This window comes from Chaetodon auriga, chromosome 2 (genome assembly GCF_051107435.1).
Source record: "Chaetodon auriga isolate fChaAug3 chromosome 2, fChaAug3.hap1, whole genome shotgun sequence".
Taxonomy (NCBI): Eukaryota; Metazoa; Chordata; class Actinopteri; order Chaetodontiformes; family Chaetodontidae; genus Chaetodon; species Chaetodon auriga.
The window spans coordinates 25,740,178-25,758,351 of record NC_135075.1 but is presented as its reverse complement, the minus strand read 5'-3'; the positions used below and the strand labels follow the sequence as shown (position 1 = coordinate 25,758,351).

The 18,174-nt window shown below is 40.7% G+C and overlaps 4 protein-coding genes across 4 annotated transcripts; 3 read left to right on the top strand and 1 right to left on the bottom strand.

Moving 5' to 3' along the window:
* The first annotated feature begins 588 nt into the window (after positions 1 to 588).
* LOC143332103 (transcription factor HES-5-like) lies at positions 589 to 2,302 on the top strand. The gene is made up of 2 exons (XM_076749370.1): positions 589 to 711; positions 825 to 2,302. The coding sequence occupies exons 1-2, from the start codon at positions 589 to 591 to the stop codon at positions 1,272 to 1,274; spliced, it is 573 nt and encodes a 190-aa protein (XP_076605485.1). The 3' UTR covers positions 1,275 to 2,302.
* Positions 2,303 to 5,959: 3,657 nt separating this feature from the next.
* On the top strand, positions 5,960 to 7,285 carry LOC143332113 (transcription factor HES-4-like). The gene is made up of 2 exons (XM_076749381.1): positions 5,960 to 6,082; positions 6,196 to 7,285. The coding sequence occupies exons 1-2, from the start codon at positions 5,960 to 5,962 to the stop codon at positions 6,526 to 6,528; spliced, it is 456 nt and encodes a 151-aa protein (XP_076605496.1). The 3' UTR covers positions 6,529 to 7,285.
* Positions 7,286 to 11,795: 4,510 nt separating this feature from the next.
* Positions 11,796 to 13,045, bottom strand: LOC143331279 (transcription factor HES-5-like). Its single transcript, XM_076747989.1, has 2 exons — positions 12,923 to 13,045; positions 11,796 to 12,809 (listed from the first exon to the last, which is right to left on the bottom strand). Exons 1-2 carry the CDS (start codon positions 13,043 to 13,045, stop codon positions 12,378 to 12,380), a joined length of 555 nt encoding a protein of 184 aa, XP_076604104.1. The 3' UTR covers positions 11,796 to 12,377.
* Positions 13,046 to 16,595: 3,550 nt separating this feature from the next.
* LOC143331272 (transcription factor HES-5-like) lies at positions 16,596 to 17,950 on the top strand. Its single transcript, XM_076747975.1, has 2 exons — positions 16,596 to 16,718; positions 16,832 to 17,950. The coding sequence occupies exons 1-2, from the start codon at positions 16,596 to 16,598 to the stop codon at positions 17,267 to 17,269; spliced, it is 561 nt and encodes a 186-aa protein (XP_076604090.1). The 3' UTR covers positions 17,270 to 17,950.
* Positions 17,951 to 18,174: the final 224 nt, after the last annotated feature.

Below are 18,174 nucleotides of genomic sequence, written 5' to 3'. Positions count from 1 at the left end.
TAGTTTTTTTTTTTTTCTAAATGCTGCACGTGTTATCAAAATTTGTTCTTAATTTCCTTGTGGTTTGACAATTTCTGTGTGTTTTTTTAAGCTACAATGCGTTACAATGGGCTACTGTAAAAATGGCATTATTTGAACTTTCAACTAAATATTAGGGTGTGGATCAATACGAGCATTTACAAACAGACACACACACACACACACACACAAAAGTGATGTACACCGATGATTTAATGCAGCTACATGTGAGCTGCAACTAATTGTCAATCGTCCACATGTGTGATGGGATGATGAGCGTGTGCTCAGTCAAAGTCATTGATCTCAGCATCAGGCAGCAGATCTGCTCTCTCTACAGGGTCACCACTTTCCCAGATTCACACAGAGCTCTGTCAGTCTCTCTCCATCACCCCCCCGTCCTCCAGCTGTTCCCCTGAGATCTAATCATTGTCCCCCAGGCAATACCAGCATTAAACATGAGTAACCCACTATTGTCTCACCAAGCTCTCTGATTGGTTCAGACTGTGAGAAACTCCACTCAGACCAAGACCCACACATTCATATGGAGATGTGGGACTATAAAGAGGAGGGATGAAGCCAGCAGAGATCACATTCTCTCCACAAAGACCTCTACAGCACATACATCCAGCCATGGCACCTACAATCACTGCAGCAATGACCAATTCTCAGGACCATCTGACTCTGACCCACAAGGTAAATTCAAGATTTAACATGTCTGAAATATTGTCAATGCGAGGTTGTCTTCATTCATGTTTACACTTCACTCCAGAATAAGATGATTAATGACTTTGTTCTTCTCTCTGCAGCTCAGAAAGCCTCTGGTGGAGAAGTTACGCAGAGAGCGAATAAACAGCAGCATTGAGCAGCTCAAGTCTCTCCTGAGTCCAGAGTTCCTCAAACAGCAGCCAGACTCCAAGCTGGAGAAAGCAGACATCCTGGAGATGACAGTTTGTGTCCTGAGACAACTGCAGCAGCAGCAACAGCAACAGCAGCAGCAGCAGCAGCAGCAAGCCGTAGACTCAGCAGCTGTTGATCAGGGCTACTTCAGGTGTGTCCGACAGGTGGAGCACTTCCTGTCCAGGGAGCAGGTGAAGACACAGTCCCAGAAAAGTCTTCTGAACCACTTCAACAAGCTGCAGTCTTCCTCCCATGAGAACCTGAGAGGAGCTGAATTCTCGCTGCCGAACTCCACAGTCCAGACCAGTATCACCAAAGACAAGAGTCCAGTCAACAGCGCCCCCTGGAGGCCGTGGTAGACACCTACACACTAGAGTTACTACCAGACAAACTCTGATGACCACATTGGTCAAAGATTACTGGACTGAATTCATCTGAGTTTTATGAACGTGTTCTTCTGTGTGTACAGAAGGTTGTATTTTGTGTGTGTTTCTTTGTGCAAGATGACATTTCCTGAGGAAATGACAGCAACAATATCTTTCAAGTTCAGAAAGAACATCTTGTCATGCATGTTGCATGAACCAAATCTGATTGCATCAGCAATTATCATTTTGCCTCACTGTACTTCATGTGTTGGTGGTATACGCTGTGGTGACATTTGTTGTCTTTTGATTGTTATTGATCATTGTGATCAAAAAACCTGAACTGTCCTTTTTATGGACATATTCTCATAATGGACTTTACTTCACTTTAATCTCTCTGATTACTCAAAACCGATCTGTTGTAAGATCAAAAATTTTATCCTTTCTTTCTAAAAGGTTTGCTGAATGTCACAATTTCCCTGTGGCACTTTCATAATTCACTGTGCTTCATGTATTTGTAAAATATAATGCAATGGTGATATTTGTTGCCTCTTGATTAGTTATGATCATGTTGATCATAAATCTTAATTGTCCTTTCACATAATCACTTTAGGTGATTATCTAAAAATGATCTGTTTTAAGATCAATATGTTTATCTTTTTATTGTAAAAGGTTTGTTTAATGTCTCAATGTCATTTTGACATGTTGAGAATCAACTGAATTTAATGGTTATTAATGACAATGTGATCTGTTGTAAGGTCAGTTTTTACTGTTTTTGATTTGTTCACTGAGTGAAAAAGTTTTGATCCTTTTGTACAAAAAACTTGCAATGGACAGTGAGTCCTCCAGTACTGTAAATCATTTGTCTTTTATGAAGACAGCTGTTCCTTTACTCTCTCTGAGTATAGTGTGTCTTGTAGAAATCTACAATTTGTTGTTGTGATGTATCATCACCTCAAGGTGGAGCTTTCTTATACTTCATGCTGCTCATTGTGCCTTGTTGAATAAAAAACATTGCCAGATGGAAATTTTCTGTTCTCATGTTATTGATTGTCATGATTAACCTCTTTATTACAATGAAAAACAGACTTTCTACATGTAATTTTCACTTTCACCTCACTGATAAAGGCCACCATTATTGGTCCTATCTTTGACTGACAAATCAAGATAAAATTCAACATATACAGCAATCATTTATCAGAAACATACCTGTTTGGAGTAAAATTATATACATTTAAGCTGTTCAACTGATACTTTTGACAAGGAGGGAATATTTGTGAAATGTTACTCAACTTGATATGCTGCTGGTCAAGTCATCAAACGAAAGAAGTACAAAGTTCATTTAAAAAAAAATGTTAATCGCACGAGTATTTTGGTGTAACTGACAGTTTCATATGTTTCAGCATAAAATGTTGAAAGTTAACGATGTCCATCTTTAAAGAGCTCAGACATTGTTTCTTCAGTGATGCATAATGAGACACACTTCTATTGTTCCTCCAGTGGAAGCAGTGAAAGGACAGAGTGTGGGAAACCAGAGGAAACTCTCTCACAGAGCCCTGTGGGACAATAGATCCAGACCTTTGCCCTGAGGACACACATTAAAAGGGAGCCTGGCTCTTACAGAAGCTGCAACTTGTGTTAAATCAGACTGTTATTGTAACCGCTCCTCAATGGCATGAATCGGCATCAACACATTTCTTCTTAGAGTGTCTCCATCTTCCTCGAGTCATTTGTTCAGCCACTTTCAAGACGTGTCATATCACTGTTATGCCAATAATACACAGGTCCACTCTCTGCTCAACCCAATAACCTAATTCAACTGACCTCCCTCCATGACTGCTTAGCATCCACCAAAGAATGGATGTCTCTTAATTTCTCCAGCTAAACCGTGACAAGCAGAAATCCTTGTTATTGGTACTGATAACTTTTCCTCTGCAATTGATCAGTATACTGGTCCACTTCACTCAAATATCAAATCAGCTGCAAAGAATCTTGGCATCACCTTTGCTCAGTACGTGACTTTCAACCAACATGTTAGTAAGCTTCACCTGTCCTGTCTTCTTCAGTTCGGAAATATCCTCACCATTGCACTTCTTGACCACTCTCATCTCACCCATTTATCCATCCCCGGCTCCAAATGCACAACCCCGACCTTCTCGAATCATTTTCCCCAATCTATCTGATATGTTAACTCCTCAGACTGTTTCAGGCAACCTCTAAAAATGCATCTTCATTGGCAAGTCTTGTTTAGATCTCCATTCTAGACTTTATTTGTTGTTGTTGTTGTTGTTGTTTCTAGTTTGTTTCTCATTTTGTGCTGTGTTTTATATTGTAATGCATTTTTTTTTTTTTTACCTTATTTATGTATTGCTTTTTATCTATCCGTGTGTGAAGCATGTTGCAACTGTGTATTTTAAGAAATTCTCTATAACTACAACTGCGAGTTTACTTTCTTGTGAGAGCCAGTATTTTCAGCATATTGTTAAAAAAGGCTTGTCACTAACACAGTGTAAGTCCACCTGTTGTACATACTCAGTCTTAACAGTTTGGTTTATATCACTTCAGGTTATGTTTGGCATGTAAGGGTACAAAAAATTAAATGCAGCAGCAAATATTTCAGAAAAGCCACCATCTCACCCATACTGACAACACATTACTGTCATTCAAATGCGCTCTTATCATTACTTAACACCACTGGCAGCGACATTTTGACAGAAGTCCAAACAGTTGCGTGCAACGTCCAAAACTCACCACTAAACTTGAGGGTCGGAGGGTCGGTGGTGAGCCGTTTCAGGAGAACAGATCTCCCGCATCGCAGATGTTGGTCTGGAGCATCTCGCAGGCCGGCTCGGTTAGCGTCCACTTGTTGGGCTTCCGGTAGTGAAGCGCGGTTCGGCAAAGTCGACAAAAAACTTTGAAATTCACGAATGGTATTAGTTGAGACGATGTATGTTCTTCGTCCCTTTGTATAACCAGACGGAGTAAACGAGAACGAGTGTTTTGAGGCTGGACGAACCGGGCCAACTGCACGGGACCAACGTCCGCCATTGGCCGTTGGTGCTTTGGACTCGCGGACGCAGTGGCTGAATTTCCTCACGTCTGCCATTTGCTTCGTCTCCTAATATTTCTTCAGGTATTGCATCTGACCTCCCTACCTCTAGTGTGAACTTTGACTCAGAAGAAGTTGAAAAGACTATCTTCTAATCTTCATTTTCGACCCGAGTTCGCTACCTTAATTTTGGCGCGAAGTGTTGTCGAGTCTACTTCCTGTCACATTAATTATGACCTGAGTGGACAAAATGACTTAATGAGAGGTTCCGCCCTGATGTTCAGACCGAGGCCAAGCGCACAAACATGAGATTTTAGCATTTTGTCTTATTAGTTAATTATTACTGTGTCTGCAATCTGAAGTGATTAATTTTAATTTCAACATATTGCTTATATAGCCGACCCATTTTTTTCTTTAATGGCTCGAGTTTTTACCATCCTCCAGACACTGCCTGTGTACAGGATTCTCGAAAAGTCACTTTGCAGAGGGGCACATGTCTATTGTCTGCTAATGGACAGAGTGTGGGAAAGCTCTGGAGTAACAGTTAAGCGTCAATGACATCCATCCCACCAGCAGCCACATAATCCTCCAGAGGGATTTGGCACACTTCAGGAAGCAGCTGCGTTCCCAGGAAACCTCCCACCTCCATGTGTAGAGCTGAAATTTCGATTCAGTTGAATGAGGCATGATTATGACCGGAGGATCAAAATGTGTGCCTTTGTATGAAAACTGGGGGAAAAACTCACGGAGATGAACAGTCATTTTGGTCAAAGTGGATGACAGAATTTCAAATATTACAAACTGTCACAATCAGCCAATGGTGTGCTTTCCCTCCAGATGGTTGGTGATGTCAGCCTCTGTTTCTATAACAACACACAGCCAGCATCTGTCACTGAAGTCCTTTTGTGGTTCATTGACCATACAGGGAGTAAGTGTGGGAAACTGAGCTCTACTTGTTACTCACACTGACTACAAGGCACGTGTCAAAAGACTCTGCTACATCTGGACAGCTGCATGTTCACTGTCCTGAGTTCATTTTAAGTGCTTGAATGGGCACCGAACTGGTCTCTAACGTCTTAAAGTAATGTTCTAAAAATGTGGTAGTTTTCATTAAGTCAACAGAAAAATTTTGATGAAGTTTAAAAAACAAAATCTACTAAATGATCAGTTGACAGTAGAATGATTTCAGTAGATATGTTTTAGGTTTTGGCATTAAATTGTTCTTGACAATAAAGAAATGGAAATGCTGCAAAGGTTTTGTATTATTCATCCATATCATATATGTAATTGATATATTGCACCATAAATGCTATTCCATCACGTGTGATGGGATGATGAGCGTGTGCTCAGTCAAAGTCATTGATCTCAGCATCAGGCAGCAGATCTGCTCTCTCTACAGGGTCACCACTTTCCCAGATTCACACAGAGCTCTGTCAGTCTCTCTCCATCACTCCCCCAGTCCTCCACCTGTTCCCCTGAGATCTAACCATTGTTCCCCAGGCAATAACAGCATTCAGCGTGTGTAATCCACTATTGTCTCACCAAGCTCTCTGATTGGCTGATACTGTGAGAAAGTCCACTCAGACCCAGACCCACACATTCATATGGAGATGTGGGACTATAAAGAGGAGGGATGAAGCCAGCAGAGATCACATTCTCTCCACAGAGACCTCTACAGCACAGACATCCAGCCATGGCACCTACAATCACTGCAGCAATGACCAATTCTCAGGACCATCTGACTCTGACCCACAAGGTAAATTCAAGATTCAACAGGACTGAAATATTGTTAATGAGAGGTTGTCTTCATTCATGTTTACACTTCACTCCAGAACAAGATGATTAATGACTTTGTTCTTCTCTCTGCAGCTCAGAAAGCCTCTGGTGGAGAAGTTACGCAGAGAGCGAATCAACAGCAGCATTGAGCAGCTCAAGTCTCTCCTGAGTCCAGAGTTCCTCAAACAGCAGCCAGACTCCAAGCTGGAGAAAGCAGACATCCTGGAGATGACAGTTTGTGTCCTGAGACGACTGCAGCAGCAGAATCAACAGCACAAAAGTCTCCTGAACCACTTCAACGAGCTGCAGTCTTCCTCTCATGAGAACCTGAGAGAGGATGATGTCTCGCTGCACAGCTCCACAGTCCAGACCAGCATCACCAAAGACAAGAGTCCAGTCAACAGCGCCCCCTGGAGGCCGTGGTAGACACCTACGCACTGGAGTTACGACAAACTCTGATGACCACATTGGTCAAAGATTAATGGGCTGAATTCGTCTGAGTGTTATGAACGTGTTCTTCTGTGTGTACAGAAGGTTGTATTTTGTGTGTGTTTCTTTGTGCAAGATGACATTTCCTGAGGAAATGACAGCAACAATATCTTTCAAGCTACGAAAGAACATCTTGTCATGCATGTTGCATGAACCAAATCTGATTGCATCAGCTATTGTATACGTCACTGTACTTCATGTACTTATAATACATGCTATGGTAACATTTGATTTCATTTGATTGTTATTGATCATTGTGATCATAAACTATTACTGTCCTTTTAATGGACATACTGTCATAATGGACTTTAAGTATTCAAAACTGATCTGTTGTAAGATCCAAATGTTTATTCTTTTGTTTAAAAAGGTTGCTTCATGTCACACTGTCACAGGTTTCTGGTGACGTCACATTTTCTTTAATGAACATTCATGTATTCAGCAGTTTTTAATCTGCTGTTATCACTCTGTGATAAGAACACTATGATCTGTTTTAAGGTCAGTTTTTACTCTTTTGAGTTTGGTCATTAAGAGCATTTTTTTTGTCGTTACAAAGACATCTGATCCTTTATTGAGGACTTTGTGTACAGAGAAATCTTGAAGTTGTTGTGATGTACGTATGTTCATCTATCGTCAGAGCTTTTCAAACTTGATGTGGCTCATTGTGCCTTTTCAAATAAACCAACACTGCCATTTGAACATTTTGTGATTTCACATTATCTTGTCTTTTGGCCTTTCAACAATGTGCAAATAATGCAATTTCTCGGCCCAGCGTCCATTTTATACAGTTAAAATAGAGGTTTCACTTGGCGCTGTGCATCTCACTGTGGCTGCTGTTACATTTTGACCCCATTACACTCCAATCGTGATTATAAGACCACCAAATCACACTCCCATAAAAGAATACAAGATGTTTTTGACATCTTTCTAACATTTCTGTCTTATTTACACACACAGAGAAAAAGAGACAGAAGGAGGTCAATCAACGAGTCAAAAACAAAGTATCAAATATGATCAATGACATTTATGTTGACTCGACCTTTTCAAAATTAACTGACAAAAAACATCATCCTACACTGAACTCACTGTCAAGAACGTCAAGAAATATTAAATGATCATTACCATCCATGCATATATAATGCACACACACACACACATACACACACACACACACACACACACACACACACACACACACACGAACATTACTGCTGCATTCTGTGTGTGTTGCATTTTACTGCTGTAGATGTTTAAGGTTGAGCTCATTTGAACTACTTTACATATTGTTGGATAGTTTAATCCACAGTGATGCATCATATTCTATAAGATCATCATGTGTTTGCAGCGTCGCTGTCCTGTGAGAACCACGGATCTCTTATCAGCTCAACTTTTCATGAGCTCAGAGGTTTTTTTTTATCTTAAGAAGTTGGAGAATTTTCTGAACCCATAAAATAACACTTCATCCTTCAGTTTATCAGAAACATTCACAGTTCATCAGAAACATTCACAGTCAAAATCAGCACACCTGGAGATACATGGTTTTCACTGGACAGTAAGGCTATCAAGAATTGTAATCTGAAAAGCAACTAAAGCTGTCAGACAAATGTAGTGCATTAAAAAGTACAATATTTCCTTCAGAGTTATCGTGGAGTCGAAGTATAAAGTTGCATAAAATGGAAATACTCAAGTACAGTAGCAGTACATTGAATTTGTATTTCAGTGCAGTACTAGGTTATGTACGTAGTTGTATTCCATGACTGGGAAAGTTGTGGAGACAGTCAGAAACTCAAGCAAACTCCATGACATTGAAGTTGTTAAAGATGCTTTAAAGTTGTCATGTGTGAGATTATTGTTTTTTCAAACAGAATCATAAACCGTCCTTTCAGCGTGAGCCATGTTTTTCCTTTCTTTGTCCTTTTGACGCTCCTCTGAGAGACATTTTGTCTCCTGTCTGTCATTAATGTCTTGTAGTTTTTTGTTTGTTATCTCTTGGTGGGTTTACCTTCCTGCCTGTCTCCCCTCCATCTGCCTCTATCTGCTGTCTGTGAGAGGCTCAGGTTTCCCAGCTCCCCTCCTCTGAGCTCCCACACTTCCTCGCGTAAGGCCGAGCGTGCCCCGGTCACACGCCCTCCTCTCTCTCCGGAGCTGGGAGCCACGGCGCCACACGGCTTCCCACACTTGTGTATGCAGCCTGTTCAGCTGCGCACACAATGGAAGTGTGTCTGCTCTCACAAAGCCTCAGGACGGTTCTCAGGCAGAGAGCCACTTCACAGACGAGCCATCTGGTTCGGCTGTAACTCACTGCTGAGACACCCAGAACGCACAACTTTAAAACATTATTACAGCTTTTTACAAAATATATGATTACTGGTTATATCATATTGAGGTTTGGTCAATGTTTTATCTGCAGTGTAATTAAAAGTTTGTTGTCAGGGGAAATAAACAGTGAAGAAGAAAATGTTCTGTCCATTCATCCCATGGAAGTAAAGGATGATGGTAGTATTTCCTAAATATTATACAGTTGCTTGTCGGCACAAGGCTTTAGTCCATGTTGTGCATCTGATTTTCGAGTGATTGGTGCCACTGAGACACTACAGTCTTGTTTAGCTAACTGGGAAAGTCTGATCTACAGAGGGCCAGCTGCAGTTTGATAAAGCTGTTTCCTTTTTTGTATGTATGGATGTTTGCTTGTGTGTGTGCAGTGTTATCCTTTGTCTTTTTTTCCTTTTCTCTGTCTATTTCCCCTCCTTTTGACATTTTTCCTCTCTTTATAATGGATTAAGATATGCATTTCCACCTCTCCATCACCTTTTCTCTTGTTTCTGTTAACTTGTATTCTTTGCAAACATAAAAATCAAATCAAATCAGTGATAAATGTAATATTTTGTCTTATTTTAATTCCACATCCCTAGTTAACTGTCATTAAAGGGTCTTTGCTATGCATCACAGAAGGAAAAATTTTCCCGTGTCCACTTGAGGACGAACATTTTCCCACTGACCTCGCTGATCTGTGGCACATAGAGAAAGCATCCCACCTGTTCTGTGTGACAGGCATTAAATTAACTCCATTGTCCCGAGCTCGGAGCCCCCTCATTGGCTGAAAGGCAGCGAGAGAGCAGCATAAATGCAGAGCGGAGACGCAGATGTCATCGGAGTCGTCCTCTGAACCTTCGCAGGCAGCAGCAGAACTTAACACCACAGGAAGCAAACCTTGAAATGGCTCTTTACGCAGACCTCGCTCTTCAAGACAGCGTGAAGGAGCAGCTCTTCAGGTAAGCCGGAGCTACATTTCTCAAAGCAGCTGTCAGTTATCCACCTGTTCCTGGTTGTTTCAGTCCTGTGAAAGCTTTTATTTCATTAAATCTTGACTTTGTTTCTGTCAGGTGTAAACTCCACATGTTGGAGAGGAAATGCTGCACTGGAGTGGAGAAGCTGAAGGCTCTGATTGGAGAACACCTGCAGAATGGGATCCCTGTTTCAGACATCCTGGAGAAGACAAAGTCCTTCCTCACTTTGAGGAAAGCCCTGCTGTCACACAGCGGCTACTCCAAATATTCCAGGGACATTTTGCGTCTGTTTCCTGATGCAGAGGAAGACTTGGCTCCACTGTGCTTTTAATGACGACGAGAAAGACGAGAAATGGACGATAAGGAGTCTCTGCAGCGGCTCTGTGTAGTGTTGACTGTAGAGAAATGCATCGTTTGCATTATGACAAGCATCTCTGCAGAACCCTCACGTGAGTGGAGTGAATTTTGAAGAAGAACACCGGATCACACTGGAGATGAAGACGTCACTGGCAGAGACGAAGAGTCAGTAGTTTGTTGTTAAAACATGTTGTGCTGCTATTTGTGGGGTTTATAACTGTTGTGGTCGTAGCCCACGGAAGATAAATCCTGTGTCTAAACTATGCAGGAATTAGTTGCTGATGCTTGAATATTAAGGAAAATGTTTCAACATTTTTACTGATTAACTGCAGTAAAATCTGCTTAAAATTTGAAGCCAAACAGAGCACCTAATCTTCCTGTGAAGATACTGTATAAGCTAATAATATTGTGTGATTGCAGTTTGCATACAGTGTCTTACTGCCTTGCTTCAAGGTATAATGTATCTTAAACACCAACCTTTCTTCTGAAAAGGGATTTTCTTATTGTTTCCTGTATGCCATGTATGCATATTCCATGTTGTTCACCATTTTTATTTTTATTCATCCAAAGTGGATTGAAATATGTTTTGACCTTTTTTCAGATTTCAAGAAAAATAAATATGTAAGAGATTTAAAGAGACTCTTCTCATGTCACCTCATTGAAATCACTGCTGGGGGATGCATCATGAAAATATTCATGTTCTACCAAAAAGGGAGGGGGTCATAGTTTAACTCCATGAACAGCAGCAGTGACTCTGTTAACTTCACCACCACACATGTTCAGGCAGGTGACGAATTCCATTTACTAATCATCACAGTATATTTACCCCTGACTGTTCATTCCATACATGTGCACAATCCTCTGCACTTTACTGTTTGTGCACGTCTGGTTCGACACTAACTACATTTCATTGACTCAGTATCAGTACTCTGTGCAGTGACGATAAAGATGAGTCTAATATAATAGAATAGAATATTAGTGAATAGAATAGAAAGGAAAATGTGAACATAATAGTGGAGAAACATGCAGATGCCTGCACAAAGGGAAACAATGGTTCACCGTGATGAGCTTAAAAATAATGAAAATCCTGTATTATGAACTTCCCATTTATCAGATTTCTGCCCATTTTATACCAATGGGAGACTGATGTGTCAGACATGGGAAATCTATGTGAAGCTGTTCTGCAGGTTCATGACGGCCTGACACCTTATTATTACGTGACACTATAGTTTGAATTGCTTATTATCGATGATGGAAGGCTGAACCAGCAGCTGTCTGACTTCCTACCAGCTTATTATCCATCATGTGTTTGTAATTATTCCCTAAACAAGTGGGGAGTTGTCACTTTTACCAAAAGATGATGTTACTGAGACATCTGGCTAAGTATGAATTCATCAGCTGTTTATACACAAGATCGCCATGTTATCTCCTGTTTTAAAGGACATTTTGAAATATGCAGTAGGTTAAGATCTGGAGCTTTATGTCCATCAGCAGCTGATAAAACATGAGTACATAAACGAGCATCTTACACAAACAAGACAAGCAGACTTTTTTTTTTTTTTTGTGATTGTTTTAATGCGCATCACTTGGCTTGAAGAGATACATTCATTGTGAGACATTTCCCTTCACTGAAGGTATGAGTGCTGTCACTCACAGAGTTAGAAAGCAGCACATTTGTCTTGATGATTTTTTTCATACACAAAATGAATCTGCTAAAAATGCAGACAGTTGAGATATCAAAAAAAGATATATCAGAAAGTACATTTCCATGAATGTGAACATCACATGTAGATCTGAAACATGCTCGACATGATTAACTGTGTCTCCTACATGGAGAAAAGGTACATACATCATTGTCAGTGTCGCTGACAATGAATAGTCGTTCTCATCGGGAACAATAATGTTTACTTCACAGAGTAACACATGAATCAGAAATAAGTATCTTTGATGCACAAAATAATAACAAATCTGTTGTCTGTAAATATGACAGAAACACAGAACCTTTACAAAAGGTATTAAAAGTGAAAAGTTGCAATAGTATGCAAAAACTATTCAAAATGAGAGAACCACAAGAATGGGATCAAACACAGCTGCTCGTTCAGAGCTTCACTCCTGAGATTCACTTGTTTGTGAGCACTTGGGTGTCTACCACGGCCTCCAGAGGACACTGTTGACTGGACTCTTGTCTTTGGTGATGCTGGTCTGGACTGTGGAGCTCGGCAGAGAGAATTCAGCCTCTCTCAGGTTCTCATCAGAGGAAGACTGCAGCTTGTTCATGTGGTTCAGAAGACTTCTCTGGGACTGTGTCTTCACCTGCTGCCTGGACAGGAAGTGCTCCACCTGTCGGACACACCTGAAGTAGCCCTGATCAACAGCTGCTGAGTCCACAGCTCGATGCTGCTGCTGCTGCTGCTGCAGTCGTCTCAGGACACAAACTGTCATCTCCAGGATGTCTGCTTTCTCCAGCTTGGAGTCTGGCTGCTGTTTGAGGAACTCTGGACTCAGGAGATACTTGAGCTGCTCAATGCTGCTGTTGATTCGCTCTCTGCGTAACTTCTCCACCAGAGGCTTTCTGAGCTGCAGAGAGAAGAACAAAGTCATTAATCAACTTATTCTTGAGTGAAGTGTAAACATGAATGAAGACAACCTCTCATTGACAATATTTCAGTCGTGTTGAATCTTGAATTTACCTTGTGGGTCAGAGTCAGATGGTCCTGAGAATTGGTCATTGCTGCAGTGATTGTAGGTGCCATGGCTGGATGTCTGTGCTGTAGAGGTCTCTGTGGAGAGAATGTGATCTCTGCTGGCTTCATCCCTCCTCTTTATAGTCCCACATCTCCATATGAATGTGTGGGTCTTGGTCTGAGTGGAGTTTCTCACAGTCTCAGCCAATCAGAGAGCTTGGTAAGACAATAGGGGATATAGCACCGTGAATGCTGTTATTGCCTGGGGGACAATGGTTAGATCTCAGGGGAACAGGTGGAGGACTGGGGGGGTGATGGAGAGAGACTGACAGAGCTCTGTGTGAATCTGGGAAAGTGGTGACCCTGTAGAGAGAGCAGATCTGCTGCCTGATGCTGAGATCAATGACTTTGACTGAGCACACGCTCATCATCCCATCACACACGTTGGAGAGTGATAATGATCATAATGATGTTACATTTGAGTTTTTAGAAAACAGAACATGCATACATCTCTGTTTATACTGCCAAACTATGTGGCCACGTGTCACATTAAAACTTCTCTCGCTTGGTTTCTCTCTTTAACTGTCTGGTAATGTCGCTGAATCTGCAGATAGTGCAGTAGTTATATTCTCCTGGATGAAACAGAACTTTTTAAAACAGCTTTCAAACACAAGTCACCTTATGAACAGCCGGATGAAGATTTCCGATCATGCTTTAAATAAGGTTTGATTTCAGCTGTTATAAACAAGCTTTAACTTCAAATTCATATTGCACCATAACAAGCACCTAATCAATGCAGAGAGACTCCCTGTCATGCACAAACAGCGTGGAATGCAGAGGGACATTTTGCATATTAAGGAGGAAGAAAAATGTTCATTAATCCCGAGCATGTCTGCATTCCTTATGGACATTTTACAAAAGCCCGGTAATGACGGGTCTTGATGACAGGAATTTCCATTCAGAGGCAGTGAGACAAAACTCGTAAACTGACTCCATAATTAATGTGATGTGCAACCAGACACACTTCTTTTGTTCTTGAAAGCAGTGAATGGACAGAGTGTGGGAAAGCAGGGAAAACTCACTCACAGAGCCCCAGAGGGACAATGGAGGCCGGCCAGACAAAGACGTCTGTGAGGGGGGCAGAATTCTTTACTACTGAAGTTTAAATGATATTTTTTACTCACTAAACATGACAGTATGTACATTTACATCATATTTTTCATGTGTATATATTATTAAAAAATCCAAAATTACTCACTGTGAAAATTTGAATGTCTGTTGTTTGTTGAACAAAATTCAATTAGATTTTCATTAAAATTCAATGATGCCAAATGATCAGTTTTTTATTTAATTTATAGTCCTACAGTATTATAGACAACAATTTTTATAGTTATAATTTTTTTTATTTCTAAACATATTTTAAACCAAAAATGTATCTAATTAATCCTTTAAATCAAGAAAATATGGTCACACCTTACTTTAAAGCCCGAAATAACATCTATAAGCTATTTATAAAAATTGAATAAATGAAAAATATTCCAAATATAAGAGTTTATTAATGTATTTATCAATATCTAGTCCTCTTCCTGTGGGCACCCGTAAGTGGAGGCTGGTGTATAAATGGACAAAGAATGATAATGTGCTAAAACTAAATTATTCTAATATAGTATATATATTCATTTATAGACAATTACAAATTTCTCTTATGCCTGCTTACAACAATAGTGTGTTATAAACCATTTTTCAAATGTTTATATACTACTTAAACTACAAACTTGAGGCTTAATGTAAATCGCTACCAAATGACGTAGTTTAAAGCTTTATATAATTATGCTGTTCATTACATTTAGCTGATTGGTTGTCAGGTTACATCCCCAGTCAAAATATTTGTGTTTATTTCTCCTGCCCTCTTCTCCTAATTGAAGCGAGCGTCTAAACAGCAAACTTTGGCCTCAGGGGAGAGCTGGGAGCTGCTTGTGTGGGGCTGAATTAGCATTTAACAAGGCACATGTCTATTGTTGAGTGGGAGCTCCGTCAATGGACGGAGTGTGGGAAAGCCGCGAGAGGCAGAGTCACAGTTCAGTGTGATTAGCATCCTTAACCCCACCAGCACCTGACGGCTCTCCAGGGGGAGTTGGCACACTTCAGAGGAAGATTCTGCTCTTTCTTCTCTGTTTTCTTTCTCTGTCTGTCTCTCTCCGCTGCCAGCTTTCTAACTTTTGCCAACTTGAGCTCCCCTCTTGTTGATCAGGTCATCATTTCAATGCAAGCCTTTTTGTTTATTCTATTGACGGATGCCAAGCTGCCAGGGCGATGTCGCCCTTACAACAAGGGATATAAAGAGTTTTGTCTTGCTTCATGTTTTAACATACGTGTACTTTTGTCTGAATTCCATGTGTTTTAAGAAACATCCACATAAACTGACTCACGTTAACTGACAGATAAAAGAAGGCAAAGACATTTTTAATGGAGTTTGTTGTAGAAAACATAAAAAGGGAAGCGAAGAAGTACTAAGAGAGAGAAGTAATACCACAGTGTAGAAATACTCAGTTACAAGTAGTTTTTTACTTTAGTAAAAGTTGAAAAGTATTAGCATTAAAATATACTTAAAGTACCAAAAGTAAAAGTACTCATGATGCAGAATATTGAATTACAATTGATGATGCATTCATGTGTTCATCACTTTCATGCTGAAGCTGGTAAAGGTGGTTTAAAACTTAATAATGTATTTGTTGATTACATTTTGTAATATCGAACTAAATCTGCATAAGAAGAAGTAACTGAAATGATCAAAGATGTGTTGTGGGATAGAAGTAAGAAGGAGCACAAAATGAAAATACTCAAGGAAAGTACAAGTACATCAAAATTGTACTTAAATAGGCAACTTTCCATTCAAATCCTCCTCCACATTAAAACTCAATCACCATCGTTGTTACTTTCTGGCCATTAAGGTCGTCAATAATGCTGTCAGACTCCTTCTATGGTTACTGATGGCAGCTCCCAGGATTCAGTGTGGGAAACCCTGACTGACTCGTTACTCACTGGAACAGCAGTCACATGACAGAAGACACATCTGGACGACTTTCAGCTGAATGAGTTTGACTTCACTGATCGTCTCATCACAACATGAACTGAGCTTGTATGAACTAATAACTTAAATTGTGACCGTTGGCAAGATAGTTTAGGTGTGTGTTCACTTAAAAACTCCTTTAATCAATCATCATTTATGATGAATAAATGTTCCAGTTTTTTAACATGATCAACTTCAAAGGCTGATACTTGATTTAATAGCACAAATTCAACAACACCTCAGAGCCTCTAAGGAATGTGAGTGTCTGTCACGTTGAGGACAATCGCACAGTCACTCTCCCACGTGTGTGATGAGCGTGTGCTCAGTCAAAGTCATTGATCTCAGCATCAGGCAGCAGATCTGCTCTCTCTACAGGGTCACCACTTTCCCAGATTCACACAGAGCTCTGTCAGTCTCTCTCCATCACCCCCCCAGTCCTCCACCTGTTCCCCTGAGATCTAACCATTGTCCCTGAAGCAATTCAGCGTGTTGCTGCTCCACATGCCTTATTGTGTCACCGAGCTCTCTGATTGGCTGAGAGTGTGAGAAAGTCCAGCCAAACCAAGACCCACACATTCATATGGAGATGTGGGACTATAAAGAGGAGGGATGAAGCCAGCAGAGATCACATTCTCTCCACAGAGACCTCTACAGCACAGACATCCAGCCATGGCACCTACAATCACTGCAGCAATGACCAATTCTCAGGACCATCTGACTCTGACCCACAAGGTAAATTCAAGATTCAATACGACTGAAATACTGTTAATGAGAGGTTGTCTTCATTCATGTTTACACTTCACTCCAGAATAAGATGATTAATGACTTTGTTCTTCTCTCTGCAGCTCAGAAAGCCTCTGGTGGAGAAGTTACGCAGAGAGCGAATCAACAGCAGCATTGAGCAGCTCAAGTCTCTCCTGAGTCCAGAGTTCATCAAACAGCAGCCAGACTCCAAGCTGGAGAAAGCAGACATCCTGGAGATGACAGTTTGTGTCCTGAGACAACTGCAGCAGCAGCAACAGCAGCAGCAGCAGCGAGCCGTAGACTCAGCAGCTGTTGATCAGGGCTACTTCAGGTGTGTCCAACAGGTGGAGCACTTCCTGTCCAGGCAGCAGGTGAAGACACAGTCCCAGAGAAGTCTTCTGAACCACTTCAACAAGCTGCAGTCTTCCTCTGATGAGAACCTGAGAGAGGCTGAATTCTCTCTGCCGAGCTCCACAGTCCAGACCAGCATCACCAAAGACAAGAGTCCAGTCAACAGCGCCCCCTGGAGGCCGTGGTAGACACCTACACACTGGAGTTACTACCAGACAAACTCTGATGACCACATTGGTCAAAAGTTATTATCAGACATATTCTGAAGTGTAATGGCGGTTTTCTGTCCAAAGTGTTGTACTTCCATCTGCTTTTTGAAATGTATTTTCAAAGAAAAATGAATTTATTTCAGTGAAAATGTTGAGGAGCACAAAATTGTATTCTACGAATACTACATGTTCTTTTATTGATTTATCAATATAATCAGAAATTGGCCAATACTGGTCAGAATTATCGCTCCTGCCTTTAAGTCCTGCAGTCTTCTGCACAAAGAGTGATGCAGTGACAGCAATTAGCAAATCTCTGCTACTTTCTGGTAGCTTGTTTTCCATTTTGATGTATTTGATTAACTTTTTACTTTGTAAAACATTACTGATCCATGTTGGGTCTTGAAGTCACCCGTTCTATCATCAACATGTCTGCTTGTGTCAACAGTACAAATGTATATCTGAAAGTTATGTTCTCTCAGTTTAAGAGAGTTGGTTCGCTTTGTTTAGGTTGAACTAAATGATTTCCTGTCTCTTGTAAAGACACTGAAGCTGTTCACTCTATCTGAGTACATCGTCTAAAAGTATTACTGTGATGCATCATCACCACTTGTGCCTCTTTGATGTGACCCATTCATTTTTTTGAATAAAAAACATCAACTGAAACTCAAGCTGCGTTATTTCATTCTTTACAACAACCTTAACTGAATGCACTGACAATGCAGGGATTGTATTATTTATAGAACTCGTGTAATGTTTGACTGCATTACTTTAAAATGGCTGCTATCGTCTCCATCCCTCTGCAGTCTGCTGTCAAATCTCTCACTGAGGACACTTTAAATGAGCATTACTCTAAAGTGGTTAGTTTATGTATGTGCCATTCAACA